The following is an 18,280-nucleotide window of genomic DNA, read 5'->3' on the forward strand; positions in this document are numbered from 1 at the left end:
GTAGTATTATTCGTCTTTCGACTTTTAGTGTTGTCCTGCTGTTATCAGGCAACTGCATGCACGTGTTACATAGTCGTCCTCCTTCACCGCAAGCGTTGAGCGCTAATTTTTTATCCTCAGGGCGCTTGGTAACACTGTCCCATAGTCTCCTTTGCTTGCCGCAGCTTTCATATATATATATATATATATATATATATATATATATATATATATATATATATATATATATATATATATATATATATATATATATATATATTACTGTGAAGTTCCGGCCTATGACATTTCCGTTCCTTTTCATTCGGTTTGAGATGCCGTTCAAATGATGAAGCATTCATATTTCTCCTCTGTAGGCAGCAATCTATATAAAGAGTAACGTGTATAATTAGCGCGCGTTTAACGAGTGCGGCAGAACGCGGGCTTCACGAATCAGCAAGTCTTCATTAAAGTCGGGGAAAAGGGCTAAACTGCGCGAAATCAATATGCTAAAATTATGAAAGGGAAACTTTCTACTCTAAACGATTAGAAAGAATGCTCCGCTTTCTCACCGAGTTGCACCATCGGACTCATCAACTTAAGTTGCACACGTTAATGCGAGCAGCTTAAGTTCACGGGTCTGATGGCGCAATTTGGTGAGCTAGCAGAATATTCCTTTTAATGGAAGAATTCTTCATGCGTCCTCTGGCAAGTTTATTGCGTTTTTGGCTTAAACCTCAACAGTGGTTGCGCAGCCAACGAATTAGACGCGGTCGATTACATCCGTCTGAGCGATCGGCCTCGTTTATAATTAACACCATTCTGTCTAGCTCCGCGCAATGTTGCACAACATCTGATCAATTTTTCAATGTCATACCGTCTGTTATTGCCGAGGCACTTTGGAAACTGCGCGCATAAGCTCGATTTCATTGTTCCAGGTTCGTATGCCTGTTTTTAATGGCTTTTAATGGTTTAATGGTCTAATGTTTTTAATGGTTTTTAGTGCCTTTCTTGTCGGTCCTACTTCGGTAACGAATTCAACGTGTTTGAGTGTGTGCGGCGAGGGCGGGGGGGGGGGGGGGGGGGCGTAAAGGAGCATGACGAGGAACTTTGCCTAACTGCCTAACTTAGCTAGCTTAGAGGAAAACGAACAATAGTCAATGCAAAAATACACTTATTTAAAGAAATTTACGCAGAAGAGACGAAGGATTTAAAAATCTTTTATTTTGCTTCCCTTGTCGTATACTTGCTATAGGCTTCCGTTCAGGACACACGAGTCATTTCTATGAAAATGAAAACTCTCATACAATCCTGCCCTTATAAAAATGGCCTGTAGACACTTTATAGCCAAAAGTCTACTAAAAGTGTATGGCCCTAAGTCTGTCAATAGGATATGCACCGCCTACAGACTAGTCTATAGAATTTGTCTATAGACAAAAAGTAGACTGTCTTTCGAGCGAGAGTTTTTTTTGTTTTTTTTTTTTGTAAACATTTGTGACCTTCCGTACCGCCGCCCTTTGAGCCTGTGCCGCCTCCTGGTGAGTTGCGGATGCAACAGCACACCGTGCCTGAGCGTGAGCAGCCCCAAAGGCTTCACGCCGAGAGAATCCAACGGTGGCGTCCTTTCGGAACACGCAGCTGCCGCGGATAAATATAGAGGAAGGCCGCCGCAAGCGCCTCAAAGCGGCCCTTCGATCCTGCTTTCTCCGCACAAGCGCCGAATCAATCGCGCCGCTGACAAACAAGCGAACAAGAAGCGCGATTGCGGAAGCGAAGCAGCAGCTGCCGGCTGCTGCACTATTTGCAGCGGAGTAGCTTTCTCCCCTGTTAAGTCAGCTTCTCCGCAATGCTGTGCGCCAGCTTGACGGCGGGGTGTGACTCTTTGCAGCAAAAACCGAACGCAGGTTTGATGACGTGGATGCCTGTGCTGGCGATTCTATTAGTGACGCCCCATGCATATCTGGCGAGTCCTGCATGCGACGCACGTTGAGCTCTCTGTGAGTCTCAGATTGATGACGTTGCGAAGAGGGTGAAAAACTGGGCTATTTGGAAAAGGGCTCCATTTTGTGGCAATATGGGCTGCACTCCTACTGTGTGTTTCGTGGTAGGGAAAGGCACTGGCTTTAGTTATGCCGCTCTCTGATAGTCCTGGCAATAATAAAATGACGGCGATAATAAGATATGGTGAGGAAAATCTGCGTTATCAGTATATATTTCGTTTTTACAATCATCGCCTTTCCATTGCGTTTTTTATTTGATTTCGCTGTAGTTTTACCGTTGCCTACATCGTAGGGGTAAGCTTCTGGAGGATGAAAGTGGGCTATGGAAAGAGGCCTTCTTGGGGGGGACCTGGATGGAGGAAGCTTCGGAGACACAGACGGACTGCGGCATTTTCGCCGATTGAGGGGTATATTGCTAACATCAGTAAGGGAGGGACGGAAGCAAGAGAGGAAGGAAGGAAGAATGGAGGCGGAAAAGCAGTGAAGAAGGCAAGGAAGCAAGGAACCAAGGAAGAAAGGAGGCAAGGAAGCAAGGAACGAAGAATGCAAGGAAGTAAGAAAGTAAGGAGACTAGGAAGGATTGGTGCCAGGATGGAAGGAGGCAAGGAAGGAAGAAAGCAAAGATGCACGTATGGAAGAAGGCAGGCAACCAAGAAGGGGAGGAGGCAGACAAGTAAGAAAGAGAGAGAGAAAGAAAGAACGAAGAAGACGGCTAGTCGCAAAAATGAATTTCAACAAAAACAAACTTCGCTGTCTGCAGAAACGATGCGCGTAAATAAAGCATTAAAAATAAGCTCTGGAACTCTGTGGCCGTAATTGCGCGCGATTAACAGAGGCAACTGTTGCGAACGAAATTCGCCCCGTTTTAAAAGTGGTAAGAAAGTAAAAATCGGGGTTGAAAGGCGTCAGCAATGTTTCTGGACGTGTAGTCGCTGTAAGTTGAGAAACTACGCAACAAACTCGCAGTCTGTGAAGTTCCCACTAAAGTCCGGCGAAAGTCGAAACCACGCGAGCCACAGCTGGCGTTGAATTTCTCCCCGGGAAGTTATGCGTGGCAATATGATATTTCCCAGGACATCAGAAATTAAGCAAAAATTAAGTACAGGCTTCGGTGTTTTTGCCATCCCGGCAACTCTCATTACCGAGGTGCAGTTTTCGGAAACCGAGTGGCCGCTTCGTGCGCCATGAAAAGCATTGAACCCTCTGCCCAGTCAAGGCGGTATGGCGGTATGCGCCTGCGTGTACAGGTCCGCCGGGGGTGCCAACGGGTCGAGCAAAACTCGTCAGCACGTCGAGAGTCATGGGGCGTAAAAGGAGGAGGAGGAGGAGAAGCCGGGGAGACAGGGGGAGTGGCATATAGGCAATAGTGCGACGCGATCTCACGCTTTCCTCTTTGGGCACCAACGGTGGCTGTTTTAATAAGGGCCGTTTAATTATCCACGCGTCGCAGGGACTGCTTAATTTTTTTCATCCTCCGCTCTGTACTGCGCTGCGCGCTCTGTGTATTGTGGGGGTGCACGGGAACTCGCTACTTTATGAATATTTATTTGCGATTGTTATTTATTACGACGTAAGAAGAAGCGGGTCTGAAGATATAAATGCTACCGAGACTTAGGGGGGTTGTGTGGAAGATCCTTTTTATTTCCCCTTTTGAAATTGCCCGAGAAAAGAGCATTTTCTTACGTAATAGAGCATTTTGGACGCGAAGGCAATTTTTCTTTTTTATATCCGTTCTTTTTAATCTACACCCGGTAATTACTCCAGCATTATGCGTATCTAGGCCGTGGTGTAGGAATATGCTCCCTTTATAAAAGCTATGCAAAAGGAGGATTGCGCTTCATCTTCGAGAAAATGCTATAATTTCTGGACACTATCTCAAGCTTAACGTCAGGAGAAAACCGCTTATGTCGCATTCCGTGTAGGTTGCATCATTCTTGAACCCGGTCGTGGCGGCCGAGTTTCGACGGAGGCGGAACGCAAAAAAAAAAGAAATGTTATTAGGACGCTTAACCTTCGCCTTAAAAGTAGACGCGAGAGTGCCTTATCCTCCTTTTTTGTTCTCTTTTCATTCCTGTTCTTTCTCATTTTTCTCCGATTACCCATCCGCAGTCACATCACCAATCACGGTCATCGAATATAATCGCAACCACCGATCACATTACCGATTACCAATCTTGATTATCGGTAACTAATAATTACATTATCTAGGTTAAGCTACACGACATACTACGCCAGTATACACACTCATGCACATAAGCGCACCATTTGTTTAAGTATAATGAAGCACCATAACACCGCCTTTTCATTCCGCGCAATTTCTGGCGCCTAATTAGCATATATGTATTTGGTTTATTTACTCTGACATCAATATATATCCCAAGCACACGTTACTAAGTCATACACACCACAATGCGTTCACTAGGTGCCCCTCTAACACGCTTCAACCAACGACCCTTTGTAGCGTATGGGCAATAAAGAAAAAAATAGCACAAGTTTAACGCTTGTTAAACCTGGGTTTGGCGCCGGACTCCGCTGGGACGAGCGTCAGCGAAGTAGCTGTTATACCGCCCCCCCCCCACCCCCCCAAGTCACGTGGTACAGCAGCGGCGTCTCTCCACAGCGAGTCACGGGGTGTGGCGTCACTTGCCACACCTCCGCTTCGCCGGCTCAAGGTCAAAAGCGCACCAAACTTGACCTCGGAAGTTGTAGTGCGAAGAGCAAAGCTTTCTCTATAAAACCCGTCGTGGGCTATTCATTGCTTGCCTGCCTCGCACGCTGTGGGTCTGGGTTCGAACCCCAATGGCGACTATTTTCTTTTAATGGTTTACTCCTATATTCTGTTATTTTTTTCCGACTGACGCAGGGCGACGGCCAGCGCCGGTTTTTCAGCAGAGCGAGCTCCTTATGCTATCGCGTAAAAACGCTCCCGTGTGCTGTGCGATGTCAGTGCACGTTAAAGACCCCCAGGTGGTCGAAATTATTCAGGAGCCCTCCACTACGGCACCTCTTCCTTTCTTCTTTCAATCCCTCCTTTATCCCTTCCCTTACGGCGCGGTTCAGTTGTCCGCCGATATGTATGACAGATTTCTCGGGGAGCCCTAATCTCCGCTGCCCGGACGTGAAAGAGCTGAACGCGGGCCGCTCGAGATTTTAATGTCTGTGATCGCCGCGTAATACCACCTGCGCAGCATCCCTGGCTCGACGGCCATGGCTAATTAAGCGTCGCTGTATCGTCGATAGAGGGCGCGTCCTGCTCCTCTCCAATAGACCCCTCTCCGCTTCATTCTCCCCTACTTCCATTAATAAAGAGCGAAAAAAAAATGTCAACCTCATAACTGCCCTGGGGTTCCCTTTAACTCAAGCGGCTCTCCCGGAGGGGTTTCCGAGTGCGTCACACCGGTTCCTTGGAACAGAGGCGTCGCTAATGCAAAAATTTCTGCTCGCTGATGTTAAACAAAAAAATAAATGGTGAAGAAAATAAAGCGCACCTATGTGTACAGCTGCACGCTGAGGATCATGGTAGACCGTTATGAAGATGGAGATAAACTGGCGCCATATATACTATCTGCGTATAATGGATGCCCTAAGGCAAATTCGTATACATATTTGCGCTGACGGTTTTGAGTCACTGAAAGTGCGTCCACTCCGTAGCTGCCGTGTGTCAAGGTCTGCTTCATGTGGCTTTCATCTTCCTGGAGTTGTCCCCCGGGGGGCGATGTGAAAGATGCAGGTATTCAGGGGGACTCAGGTGTGCTCATAAGGTGGTGGGCAAAGGCGTATAGCGAGTAAGCAAAAGAGAGGAAGCTTCGGAAACGACCGGAGGGCGCTCCCGATATGATGTGGCCGAAACCATGCATATACTTTGGAAAAAAAAAAAATAACGCTTCAGGACTTTTCGCCGCACCCCCGTCGAAGGATAGCTGCAACTTAACGAAGGATTCTGCGTACGTAGATTGTTATTTTTTAAACAGCATAAACAGTCTGATAAGTCAGAAGTAAACGACACCCTGCTGGTTACCGAATCCGTTATAATTGTTTTTAATGTACACTGTTCTTAAAAATTATGCCGGTTTTTATAGAAGGATCGTGGTCTATCAGTGTAGGTATCTTGTGAAGAGAAGCTGGCGGCGTACTGCTCAGTCAGTCTTCAGCCACATCTTCTGCCCTTCAGAACTCCCGGCCACTGGGATAAACAGCCTCTTTCAGCTTGTGTACGGCATCAGCTGTATGTGAGAGCCACCTACAAGACCGGCGACATCAGCCTCAGTTGGGCGCATGCCTTCTGGGCTACTCACCCACGTCCTGTCCTGGTGAAATGAATGAAGGGCAAACAAAACATTCCGTCCATCAGACAGGATAAACGCATCCTGTTACAAACACCGCCTTGCGTGGAGAAGGACGGACGAGCGAATGCGATTAAATGGGTCCGCTTCGCGAGAAGCCTTGCCGCGCACCTATTGACGCTATAAACGAAACGGTGGGAACGCACTGCGGGCACGCCATCTCATTATTAGCGAAAAGGGCTCGTTGCATAGCTTCACGACGGGATTGCTGAAGCACTCCGTATATGAATATGAAGCAGTCGCTTGTATAGACATTTTCGACCTGGTTTCCGCCATATTGCTGTCTGCAGTGCGTTTTCTACACTCTAAGAACCCTCTATGATAGAGTACTATCTATGATGGCTTGGGCAAGGCATGTGATGCGAAGGCAAGATAACCGCTCGTCCTTAAGGGTAACAGAGTGGATTCCAAGAGAAGGGAAGCGTAGCAGTGGGCGGCAGAAAGTTTGGTGGGCGGATGAGACTAAGAAGTTTGCGGGGATACGGGGCCGCAGCTGGCAAAGGACAGGGTTAATTGGAGAGGCATGGGAGAGGCCTTTGCCCTGCAGTGGGTGTAGTCGGGATGATGATGATGATGATGATGATGATGATGATACACCGGCTATACTTTCTATAGCAGCATTGTACTCCTCCAAATTGCCTAAGGAGTGGAACGCCTCCTTCGGCAAAGAGTGAAGCTGCCACTGCACTCTCTCTACGGCCAGAAGCAGGGGATTTTTTTTTTTCGCTTTTGTAATGCAGCGGAGCTATATAGTCACCTACGACCCGTATCTGGCGCAAACTAGGTCCGCCCCTGATTCCGCTTGACGTAAATACAGGGCTCTCCTTTTGAGCTGCAGAAAAGAAGCGACATGCCTGAGCAAAGGTTCTGAATAAATTCCCTTCAGCGAAAGCGTCCTTTTACGTAGTACATGCGTATGAGAAGTGGCTGGCTTGTAACTGTCGCAATTTATCCAAAACGTAGCCTGTCGCTAAGTATTTTATGCCTTCAGGAGCTGCCATTCTCATTTTGGTACAACTGCTTCAAAACAGCTACCTTCCGAGGAAAAACGCTTCGCTGAAACGAGCGATGCTTCAGTTCAAGGAAAACAGCTAGTCTGTCAGATCCCGTAAACCTTCTCGATTCGCGACGGAACATCACTCTAAATACTTCCTATTGCAGTGCTGATACGGTGCGATTGGTCGATGAGCGCTCAAGTGAAGCTTTACATAATTTTAATGCAAAGAATTATGCAACAGGACAGCAGTTATATACAACACGAAATTGCTTCCGAGCGAAGGTTATCCGTGGTGCGGAGCTCCTGTTTGGACTGTGTCATCATCCACTGAGCTGTGCCAACTAGCGCGGTAGCAAACAATTAAGAAGGACATTGACATCACACCCTACAGTATCCGCTTTTTGCCTGTGGAGAAAAACTGTGTTTTGCCATATGATCTATTTATGTTGCTGGGGCTATTTAGTCTCTGGAAGAGCCGCATGATGGACCGCCACGCCGAATCACCACGGTCGTCGAAATCTTTGTTTCGTGAGCAGTGCGCTTTGGTGCGGGGAGTATGTGCTGCCCAGCAAGAGCCGCCTAGCTGGCTCCCCTGTCTGGATGCATGTGTGTGCCTTCCAGGCTTTTGATGTTTTGGGAGGAGGGTGATTTGTGGTGTAAGCGTGCTTAGACTTATCTTTTCGGCACTATTTCCATGCAATAAAGAAAAAAAAAATTCAGCGATAGCGAAGAGGTAGCGCACCCGACTCGCAACGCAAAGTTCCACGGTTCGATTCCTCGCTCCACCGCAGTTTTCCTTTCTTTCCGGTAGTATCGCGTTAAAGGAGTATAGCTATACTCCCGCAGAGGGCGTACGCTTCGAAGGAGTGCGGCGACTCCTGCAAAAAAGGAGTGGAATATGGGACAAGCGTGTATACTCAATCGAAAGGCGTTCCCAGCACTCCTTCAGTTCTTTGTGTACCTGGCGCGCTACCAAACCAACCAATCGTCGACAACGACGGCGCGCAACGCAGGACCAGGCGCCGAAGATCTATACGGTCTAAAGAGCAGTCCAGAGGGCAATATGGCGGCAGTCAGGCTGAAAAGGCGTACACAGAGTCGCCAGTTAATCGCATTTTCGTACACGTTGTCAGATGTGCCGTGCGCGGTTCCTGTAGTTTCCGAGCATTGCCGCCTTTGCGGTCTTCCTTCTTCCATCGCCTCTGTGTCCCCTTTGACCCTTTTCCCATTGCTCAGCGACCAAGGGGCCCTTCCTTTTGTGACCCTCTATCCCTTTTTGTTCCCTATTATCCACCCTTCCTCTCCTCGCATATTACGTCATGCACTTTTATATACGAAGTAAATTATAATAAATTGTATATATAAAAGAAGGGCAGAGTATTTTATAATTCCCGTTGGGTCGAGAGGGTGCGATGCAAAGTGAACCCCCATCATGACAGTGTAATAGCGGGAGAGTGAAATTTTACCCTGATGGGGAAGTTTCCGATTTCCACGCTTAAGAAATACTTTGCGTTTGTGTATATTTAATAAAGTGCAATTTACGCTCGCTGCCATGCAGCAGCCAGCCTCTCCCAGCTATCTTTCTGGTTCTAACGTATAAAGTGTGCGGCTGCATGTGACTCGTTATGCCGCGCGGCGTATGTGGGCTGGCATTTTTTTCGTCCTCCAACAGGTTCGTGTTTTAATGGCCCGGGCGCACTTGTAAGTGGAGCCTGCAAAAGCATCTTTAACGACAGGCGCACCCGATGCATGGATATCCTGCTTTCCTTTAGCCCCCCCTTCGCTTTTTCCTGTAAAAGAATACAAAAATGCCAGAAGCAAATGCGCATGTACTCTATAGCACTCTAAACACGAATATGCCTGTATGGTAGTAAAAATGAACTAAGCTGTCCTATACCACGCTCCCTTCTATAGAAGAAGTCGCCGCGCAGCTCAGTGGTTATGGCGCTCGGCTGCTGACCTGAAAGACGCGGGTTCGATCCCCGCCGTGGCGGTCGAATTTCGATGGAGGCGAAATTGTAAAGGCCCGTGTGCTGTGCGATGTCAGTGCCTGTTAAAAAACACCAGGTGGTCGAAATTTCCGGAGCCCTTCACTACGGCGTCGCCCATAGCATGAATCGCTTTGGAACGTTAAACCCCCATAAACCTTAAATCAAACCTATTATAGAAGGGAATGTGCTATGGGACATCTTACTCCATTTTAACTCCTTTATGTTTGCAGTGTAATGGCGTTCCAAATCAAAAATCACCTTAATCAGATCAATCAATCAGCGAATCCGAAAGCAGCAGTTTTTCCGCTTTTCGTTGTAAGCGCTTTGCTGTTTGCTTTTTTTCTATTAACTGTAATATTAAAGTTCAAATGTGGCACTTAATTCCATTATTTCCAGTGAGGTAGCATTATCCACTGTTGATGCCTTTATACCGGAAGTGACGTCATTTCAGGATCGGGGACGTCGCTTTCCTCCAGCGAATGAGTCAACGGAGCTTCTAAAGCTGTCACATTATAATATAAACCCCCTTAGCCAATATTTATGAGTTCTGGGATTTCCACTGCATTACGAACTTTTTAAGAATAACAGTCAAGTTCATTGAACGCTGCGTTACCTTCTTTTGTGGACGCGTATGACTGCGGAAAGATTAATGTTAAGGACTAATTACAACCTAATTGACATCTAGGATATTGTGACGCCACTGTAGTCGGATACAGCTTAAGAACGCAGCGGCTTTTTCCCGTCAAAAGACCCCCCTCCCTTCCAGCCAATGGCGTCGGCCGATTCTCATGACCCGGCAAGTGTGGCAAAGCAGGGATTTGTAGATTAAAGGGGATAGTCCCTTCCCTCTATATATGGTCGAGAATAGACCCCTCCCTCCATTGCTGTGCCGCTCCATGCATTGTGACGCTAGCAGGCTCACGAGAATCGACCGACGCCATTGGCTGGAATGGGGTCCTTTGACGAGGAGAAGCCGCCTCGTTCTTGAGTTGTATCTGACTACAGAACGTGATGACACCTCAAGAACCTGTCAACGCAAGAACTACAAATGTCCTATTTCAGTGTAACCGCGTCTCGCAGGTGGGTTGATAAGCGATGCGCGGCACTGCCATCCGATTTGTTTGTCTTCGCATCTCTGCCCGAGTGCGTTTAGTTAAATATTGGTCGGTATTCGCCCCCTCGGAACGCACTTCTGCCGTTTTGAAAGTGTAAAAAAACTGGGATTTGTCTCTTTTCGCGTGCGGAATTCTCGCCGCAAACGTGGCATCAAATTTGCAGTCGTTATGTGCGAACCATAGGACGGCAGTCTGTGTTGCGGAGTGCATTAAAAAAAAAAAAAACAGGAACTTAATAATGACCGAGCAGCTTAGTTTGCTTCCGGAATCCGAGCGTATAAAATGTCGGCCGGTTCAACTTAAACTGCCTAACCATCTTTTCCGATCGCTCGATGTAAGCCTAAATATCGAAAGGACATGAAATGGGGCAGAAGAAGGTGTTAAAATTCACCTAACCGGTCTTTTAAGAAAAAGGTTTAAAATATGCTCGGTTAAACGAGTGCTGCATTCGATCCTGAGTATGCGGATCTCGCATATAGCAACGGCCGAAGTTTTTTTTTTCTGAAAAACAAAATAAGCAAAAATAGAGGAAGAACGAGGGAAAAAAAAAAAACTTGAAATGCGAAGCGTAAAGCTGTGCGAAAATAGAGTATCGGATAGTGAACTGCAAGCACGATTTTTCATTTCTTGTAGAGGAAATAAATAAACGTGGGGAATGAGTGTTCAGAGCGAAGCTTATTGGGGCGCGCGCGTTCTTGCTCATTATACCTCGAGCTCGAACGTAATTGGAACTTTCCCTTCGCGACCTGCGTAGCGGCGTACGAAGAGCGCGGTTTTGGAATACCGCAATTATTGGAAACTCGATACGGCCTCCTTCGACGTTGCACGCGTGTGTTATGCACGCGACGTTGGAGGCGGGGCTCGGTTTCCGCCGGAGGTATCGGAATTAAGCCCTCCCCGGCTGCCGGTACACGGTAACCCCTCTGTGCGCGTATTTCTGCACCGCGTGTTTCCTTAGTACTTTCGTGTACATTTTGAAATTTCTGCTTTTTCATGCCCAATGAGCAAGCTATATGCCTCGTATCGAGGAATGACGGTATTTATACTTTCCAAGGCAGCGCGGAGTTCCGGAGTTCGAGCGCGCGCCTACATAACGCGAGAGTTTAGTGAACGATACCTGAATTACACACGTGCTTGGAGCGGCGCGCATAAAGAATGAGGCATAGGAAAGTAAAAAAAGCTCAAAAATGCCGGTTGGCTATATTTATATGCACGCGTTCGATATTGGACGGTAAATGTGTTTCTCGTATAATTCCTGCTCGAAAGTGGGTAAGCTGATAGCGTTCTTTATAACGTGGGCTTTGGTATCCGAGTTGTGGGCATAGCTGTTCTATACCACAGCGCTGTTTTCGCCGTGTAATGTGAGAGGAAGGCAGCTGTGTTTAAATCGGGGTCAGCTAAAGTACATTGTTAGGTTATCGACAGGGTCACCTTCCAAAATAAAAAGCACTGATGGATATGCTTTTATTTTTCTATTATTATTATTATTATTATTATTATTATTATTATTATTATTATTATTATTATTATTATTATTATTATTATTATTATTAGTTGCGGTTATATCGGTGTTTGTAACAGCGCCTGACTCGATCACAAACCAGTGCATGGCAATTTTCCTTTAGCGTGCGCTTAGGAAATGCAATTTAGTCGCGATGTTTTTTAGGAACATTATCTTTAAAAGAGCAGACATTTGTTCAGGCTGTGTGCTTTTTTAGCCAGCGATAAAGCTGCGACATTTGGCGTATTAAAAGGGGCCTCCTTCGTTCCTATTTTTGCTACGATTTTTTTCTTATCGCTGAGCAGCTTTTGGTGATGCAATGATTCTTTGCTACGCAGACAAACGATGCCGTGCAGACTGCCACTCTTTGAGCGATCTTTCACTTTGCAATATAATGACAGATAAATATTGCCAGTCCCGAACTATGGGCTCGCGCCACCGTATCTTTCTCTGCTGCATTCAAGATTCAGTCGCTCTGGGCTGTGGTGATAAATGTAATGGAGATTGTGGCGGTGACCACGCAATAGAGAAGGTGCCGCTGCATTGCATAGCATGTCGTCTGATTGGCCAGATGCCCCATCTTACCATTTAAAAGCAAGAAAATATACAAAAAAGCTTTTAGTTCGCACAGCTGCCACCACGTACCGCACGGCGTAGAACATACTAATTTGCGCTGCGAATTCTGAATGTTATGTCCTATTTATTTCTTATGGCCGTCTGAGAAAAATATATAGTCTGCGTGCGCAGGGACCATTTTTTTAATTGGTTATTGGGGAAAGGAAATGGCGCAGTATCTGTCTCATATATCGTTGGACACCTGAACCGCGCCGTAAGGGAAGGGATAAAGGAGGGAGTGAAAGTAGAAAGGAAGAAGAGGTGCGTATTGGAGGGCTCCGGAATAATTTCGACCACCTGGGGATCTTTAATGTGCACTGACCTCGTACAGCACACAAGCGTCTTAGCGTTTTTCCTCCATAAAAACGCAGCCGCCGCGGTCGGGTTCGGGGACCATTTGACAAGTCCAATTTCGGGGTGCGTAGGAAGGAAGGATAGACCATCACTATCAACATGACAGCGTTGTATCTCACCGACAAGTGCAAACATCATCAACAAGTGACGCGACGTTCGTTACTGGCTACCGAGAGATGGCGCTGGTTGGGGATGCCCATGGATGCAGGGTTTTTCAGTGGTCATCGGATTAATGCAAAACTTTACGGCGACCACATAAGCGATGGCGACGCAGTTCGGCCAAAACATTTCGCAGAAAGCTGTCGCTGAGGAAGAAAAAAAAACGATTAAACCTGCTACTACCCTCGCCAAAGTTGCGGAAGAGCAAAACAGTGCTTTGAAATGTCTCACGCTTTCGGGAAAATCGGCGAATATATCCTCACCACGCGATTCAGGCGCCTGAAAAGGAACGGTGGCTTCTCGTGGGTAGATTGTTCGGGGAATGCGAAGTACTACGCGTAATGACCGCCACTGCGGGGACACGAAGGAACAGCACGCGTCAAAACAACGTGCGTCCAAACAGCGCACAAAAACAGCACAGGGACGAAACAGCACAGGGAAACAACGGCACAGCGACAAAACAGCACAGGGGAAAACAGCATGGCGACAAAACAGCACATGAAAAAAGCAGCACGTGTCAAAACAGCAAGCCGGACAAAACGGCGCAGAGACAAAATAGCACAGCGACAAAACAGCACATCCGAGTGCGGTGCAGCGCTGCTGGAGGGGTGAACTGTCGCAGTCATAACGACAAATGGTAAATCACAACACATGCGGCAGCGACATTTCAAGTTAGCGAGTGCGCGTTTCGCTGGTTCATTAAGAAACAGGACTGGTTCATTGATTGAGGAACAACGTTGCTTGAACGGTTCATTTGGCAGAACTAGTGGTTATGTATAGACCGTGCTTGTTTCAAATTCCCTGCATTTGTTCTACAACTCTGCTTCAGTGCATTTCCTCCCGTGTTTGTTAGGTTAGGTTAGGTATTTATTGTGGTGCCTGACCAAAGGGTTAAATTTCTCGAACATTGATGTTTTAAAAAAATTGGCTTCTCCTCAGACAACCACTGTGCACCGTCCTGGGTAAACACCAAACAACCTGAAAATCTCGACTCGGACAATCTTGCCATCGTTAAAAGTAAGCATTTCATACTCGATATTTTCAGTGTATGAGGGCCCCGTAGCTCGCTCCAAACAAAATTGCTGAAGATTCAATTGCCGACAGCGGCAGTTTTGAAGAATAAGGAATTTTGGTACATCCAGAGCTCTACGTCGGGTGTATTTGCCCGAATTCAGCATCATGATGATCAACCCGTAGAATCGATGCTTCCAGAACAACTACTTCCGCGTTATTCATTCCATAACCCGCCAGAAAAAAAGTAGATATTTGAGGTCGCATACATTACCCTATACCCTGTTCCTTACTTAGTCTGAAACGAGCAATCGCTAACTGGAAAGGTGGCTGTCGAATTGTGTTGTGATTTACCATTCGTTTATGGCTATGATAGTTTACACCTCCAGCAGCGCTGTAGCGCGCAAACCGATGTGTTGTTTTGTCGTCGTGCTGTTTTTCCCTGCGCTCTTATTTCGTCCTGCTGTTTTTTCGCTGTGCTGTTTTGTCGTTGTGCCGTTTTCTCCGGCGTGCTGTTTTGACGCATGCTGTTTTTTCCTTGTGCTGTTTTGTCGCCATGGTATTTTTTCCCTGCGCTTTTTGTCGCTGTGCCGTTTTTTCACTGTGTTGTTTTGTCGCTGCGCTGTTTTTTTTTTTTTACTGCGCTGATTTGACGCATGCTGTTTTGTCGTGTGCTGTTTTTTTCATGGCACCGTTCGGACAAGTGACTGAGGAAATGAATTAGCGAAGGAACGAGTAAATAAACGAATGAACGAAACAACGAATTAATTAATTAGCTAATTAATAAACGAACTAAATAAAGAACAAATGAATGGATGAATTTAGGCGGTCAAAATTAATTCGGAATATTCCTCAAAAGCTCCTAGCCCTCAGTAAGGTTTTCACGATTTAGTATATATAACACGCTGACACTACATATTATGTGAGCATTATGACATCAGTACTTCGATAAATGATAATTCAGTAGTTTTATATTCTCCTTGAAAGTGGTCTGTAGTCACTGACAATGGTGCCTGGCCATGCCATCTATCACTGCATTCTTGTCGCCAATGTCGCAACTGCATCAGTCCTGGGTAAATGTCGCCTTAGCTGCCGCAGTTCCATAGGCAAATAAAAGGACAAAAAAAGCAAACAGACGGGTGCATCGGTGTATGCGAAAAGTAAACATCTTGAGGGCCTTAAAAGCATGCACCCATAACCTCGTTGACCTCAATTAGTTTTAAATAGTAGACAAGTGTCGATATCTCTGTCTTTTCTCCTGTGCTTTCTGCAGTTCTTGAGTCTGCCCGTCTTTTTTCTGTTTTGTTTCGGTTTGACGAGAATGCGTACAGCGGCGGTGGAGTGCAGTAAGAAAGCTGTCCAGAAAGACTAGTGTTCAGGCCAGCTGGGTCATTGCTTTCTCGTCACCCGAGTGGCCAGTCCTTCGGGAATTTATATTTAAGCGCGTCCTCACGTTTCACAAAACAACAGAGAGTGTGCCGCTGTTCCCGCTAGAAAGGATCGCCTTCTACTCCCGATGATCAAAGGAACGGTAGAAGTGTTGGTGAAAAGTAAGGAAAGAAGAAATTAGAACGTATAATTCAATCAAACGTGGCGAACAGCAGCAAAGGAATGCGGAGCTTTGCCGCGCTCTGGCTTGCATTGGCGGTTCTTTCGATGTGGCGGCGCCCTCGTGCGAATCAAAAGTAACGCAGCCTGCGATCAAAGAAAAAAAAAACGCTTCACCTCGTTATCCCCTCCGTGTCAGTCGACGTCAAAGGAGGCAATCTCCGCCGTTCCCGGAAACGCTTGACAACGCGCTTTTGTATCACATTTTCCGTTCGCGCAATGTCTCGGCTAGAGCGCGAGGTATTCTTCATGTTTATCGATTACATCCCATCTGAATAGAAACGCCCGTCGGCAACACACGTTGCCGCTCTTGCTTTTTGCCTCGAGCACGATTCGGCTTCTTTTTCTCTGATTTCAGCGAAAAATAAAGTGAAGAAGAAAACACCGCGTACACAAAAGTTGAAGGCGTTTTGACATTCGAGAAAGCGTGCCTTCTCCATGGAACCGTGGCGTAGAGCAGCGCAACTACAGCGCGACGTCTCCAACGCCCGAACGCGCGCGGGCTTCCGTTCCTGTTTTCTCCGTCAGATGGCGTCAGCGGTCGCCCATTTTGTTTTGTCCGCTCCGTCGCTTTGCGTGCGAGCGGCCGGCTCGGCGGCGGTGGGCAGTCGTCGTCGTCATGTTTTCCCTCTCGCTTTTATTCGCACTCTCGGGCCTCACTCAAAACCTGCCGAATGAATAAAATCGCAAATAGACAAAACGCAGTGAGCCACCTATAAGCCGGACAGGCAAGAGGGAGCAGGGAAGGGCAAGGAGAGAGAAAGATCAGAGACCGGACGGCCACTGCCGCCGCTGCACTACTGCCGCGCGCTGCCGCCGCCAGAAGCGCGAAAGAGAGAAGGAAAAAAAAAAGCACAACTTGACATCAGCGGCAGTGCTACTCGGCTCTACCCTCCCTGCCCCCCGCCCGCCCCTCGTGTTTTCTCCGGGACGTTTTGTTTAAGTTTTTTTTTTTTTATCCGCGCGCGGCGCGCGCTCTCGGGCCGGGCCGCTCTGGCGTCGAGATTGCCCGCACAGCGGTGCGCGCGCTCTCCGAAGTGCGAGTAGACGACGAGTTCGGTTGTGCGCGCGCGGCGGTGGCGGTGGTTGGCGGTGGAGCGGCGGCGCGTCGTCTGCTGTGCTCTGCGCTAGAGTTTGTGTCGTCTGCTCTCCTCTACCTACCAGCGGCCTACACCTAGCCTGCCTAGTTCCGTGCTCTAACACCACTGCCTACACGCGGATTGTGTATACCTAGCGAGTTTTTTTTTCGCCGCAGTTTAGAAGAAGGGTTGACTCACACGTTTAAAGAGAGTCGAAGAGCCAAACCGTTGCACGTGCGCTCATGTGGTGGCTTCCTTTGCAGTGTGAGGCCGGCGAGTTCCCGTCCCAAGTCGGCGGCGACGGACAGGAGCTGAGGAACGCCGTCGTCAACTTCGTGCCACTGGGAGGTCCGCCGATATTCCCAATCAACACCTTCGCTGTCATCCTCTCCTTCGGCGTGGTCTTCGCGCCGGTGTTGTGCTCTTCAAGTGTGCGTCGTCCAGTGGTGTCTTCGTCTTCCGGATAACTTAGCAAAAGTCCTCCTCCGTCCACATTGATTTGTATTGTGCGTGTCTGCCATTCCCCTCCCCCGTTCTACTACGACCGCGTCTGTCTTCCCGTCGTCTTCTTCCCGCGGTGAAAGTGAGGTCCCTTGATTGTGTGCGGTTGTGTCCGGAGTGATCTCATTCAACATGAGGCCGGCTTTGGTGCTTCTCGTAGCGGCCGTTGCCGCCTTGCTTCTTGGTCCGAGACCAGCGAGGTGCAAGAAGCTCGTCGACATCTTCTGGAACGTCACCAACCCAATGTAAGTGAGCTGCCCTTCCTTCATTTTCCTTTTTTTTCGTTCTGCCGACAAAACACGCATTGTTCCGCTGAATCAGTGCTTGTAGACTCTCCACAGCGGAAGCCACTGATTTCTCTCTTCTGAATGACGTGTGCCTTGCCACTCTACTACTCGCTGTCACAACAGAGAGAGAAAAAATTTGTTGGGTGACAAATTAAGCGTCCAGATATGTGTAGACTTTCGCGAAATGATGGCTTCTTCCTGTCATCTTAACCGCTGTGGATATGCGCTGCTTTGAATGGTTAATAGAACGGCTCGAAACTGCGACATGCTCAGTCGACGCGGTGTTCTCCTAAGAAATTGAAGTTTGTTTTAAATATTGTAATTACTTCACTTGGTTAGTATTAGTGTGAACCAGGTATGAACCAAAAGTTTCGCTGCGAATTCATTATCGCGCTATCCCTTTACTACCACCGCTGAGCTCCAACAGGTATTCCCGCTCGTGGGCCCTATACGTGCTATTAATACTTAAGCCTTTATTTGAATGATTGAAGAGGGAAAAACCTCACTGGGTGGTTACGACTATGTAACGGGAGATCCAGCGATAGCTGGTGTAGTGGTCACGTGATGCACCCCTGCACTGGCAGGCGGCTGTTCCAAACAGAGCCACCCGTAGGCTTTTCGACGCAGGTTGATAGTGATATAAGGTGAATGTGTTAATGACCGGTCGGTGCGTTAATGACGTGATGTCATTAACGCACCCACCGGTTAGGCCGGCTGCGACGCAGAAGCCAGGGACAGGCGCA

The 18,280-nt window shown here is 47.6% G+C and overlaps 1 protein-coding gene across 3 annotated transcripts in view; it reads left to right on the forward strand.

Annotated features, from left to right (window-relative positions):
- Positions 1-18,280, forward strand: part of LOC144111308 (ephrin-B3-like) — a 669,955-nt gene that overhangs the window by 81,574 nt on the left and 570,101 nt on the right. For 2 of the 3 annotated variants that reach the window (XM_077644568.1, XM_077644567.1), the window contains exon 2: positions 17,013-17,495. In XM_077644568.1, the coding sequence (XP_077500694.1) occupies positions 17,383-17,495 (113 nt within the window). In that variant the 5' untranslated portion in view covers positions 17,013-17,382. Of the gene's footprint in view, positions 1-16,715; positions 17,496-18,280 lie in introns of those variants that run through there. The other variant, XM_077644566.1, reaches the window with a different exon arrangement.

The sequence above is a fragment of the Amblyomma americanum genome, chromosome 11, assembly GCF_052857255.1.
Source record: "Amblyomma americanum isolate KBUSLIRL-KWMA chromosome 11, ASM5285725v1, whole genome shotgun sequence".
NCBI lineage: Eukaryota > Metazoa > Arthropoda > Arachnida > Ixodida > Ixodidae > Amblyomma > Amblyomma americanum.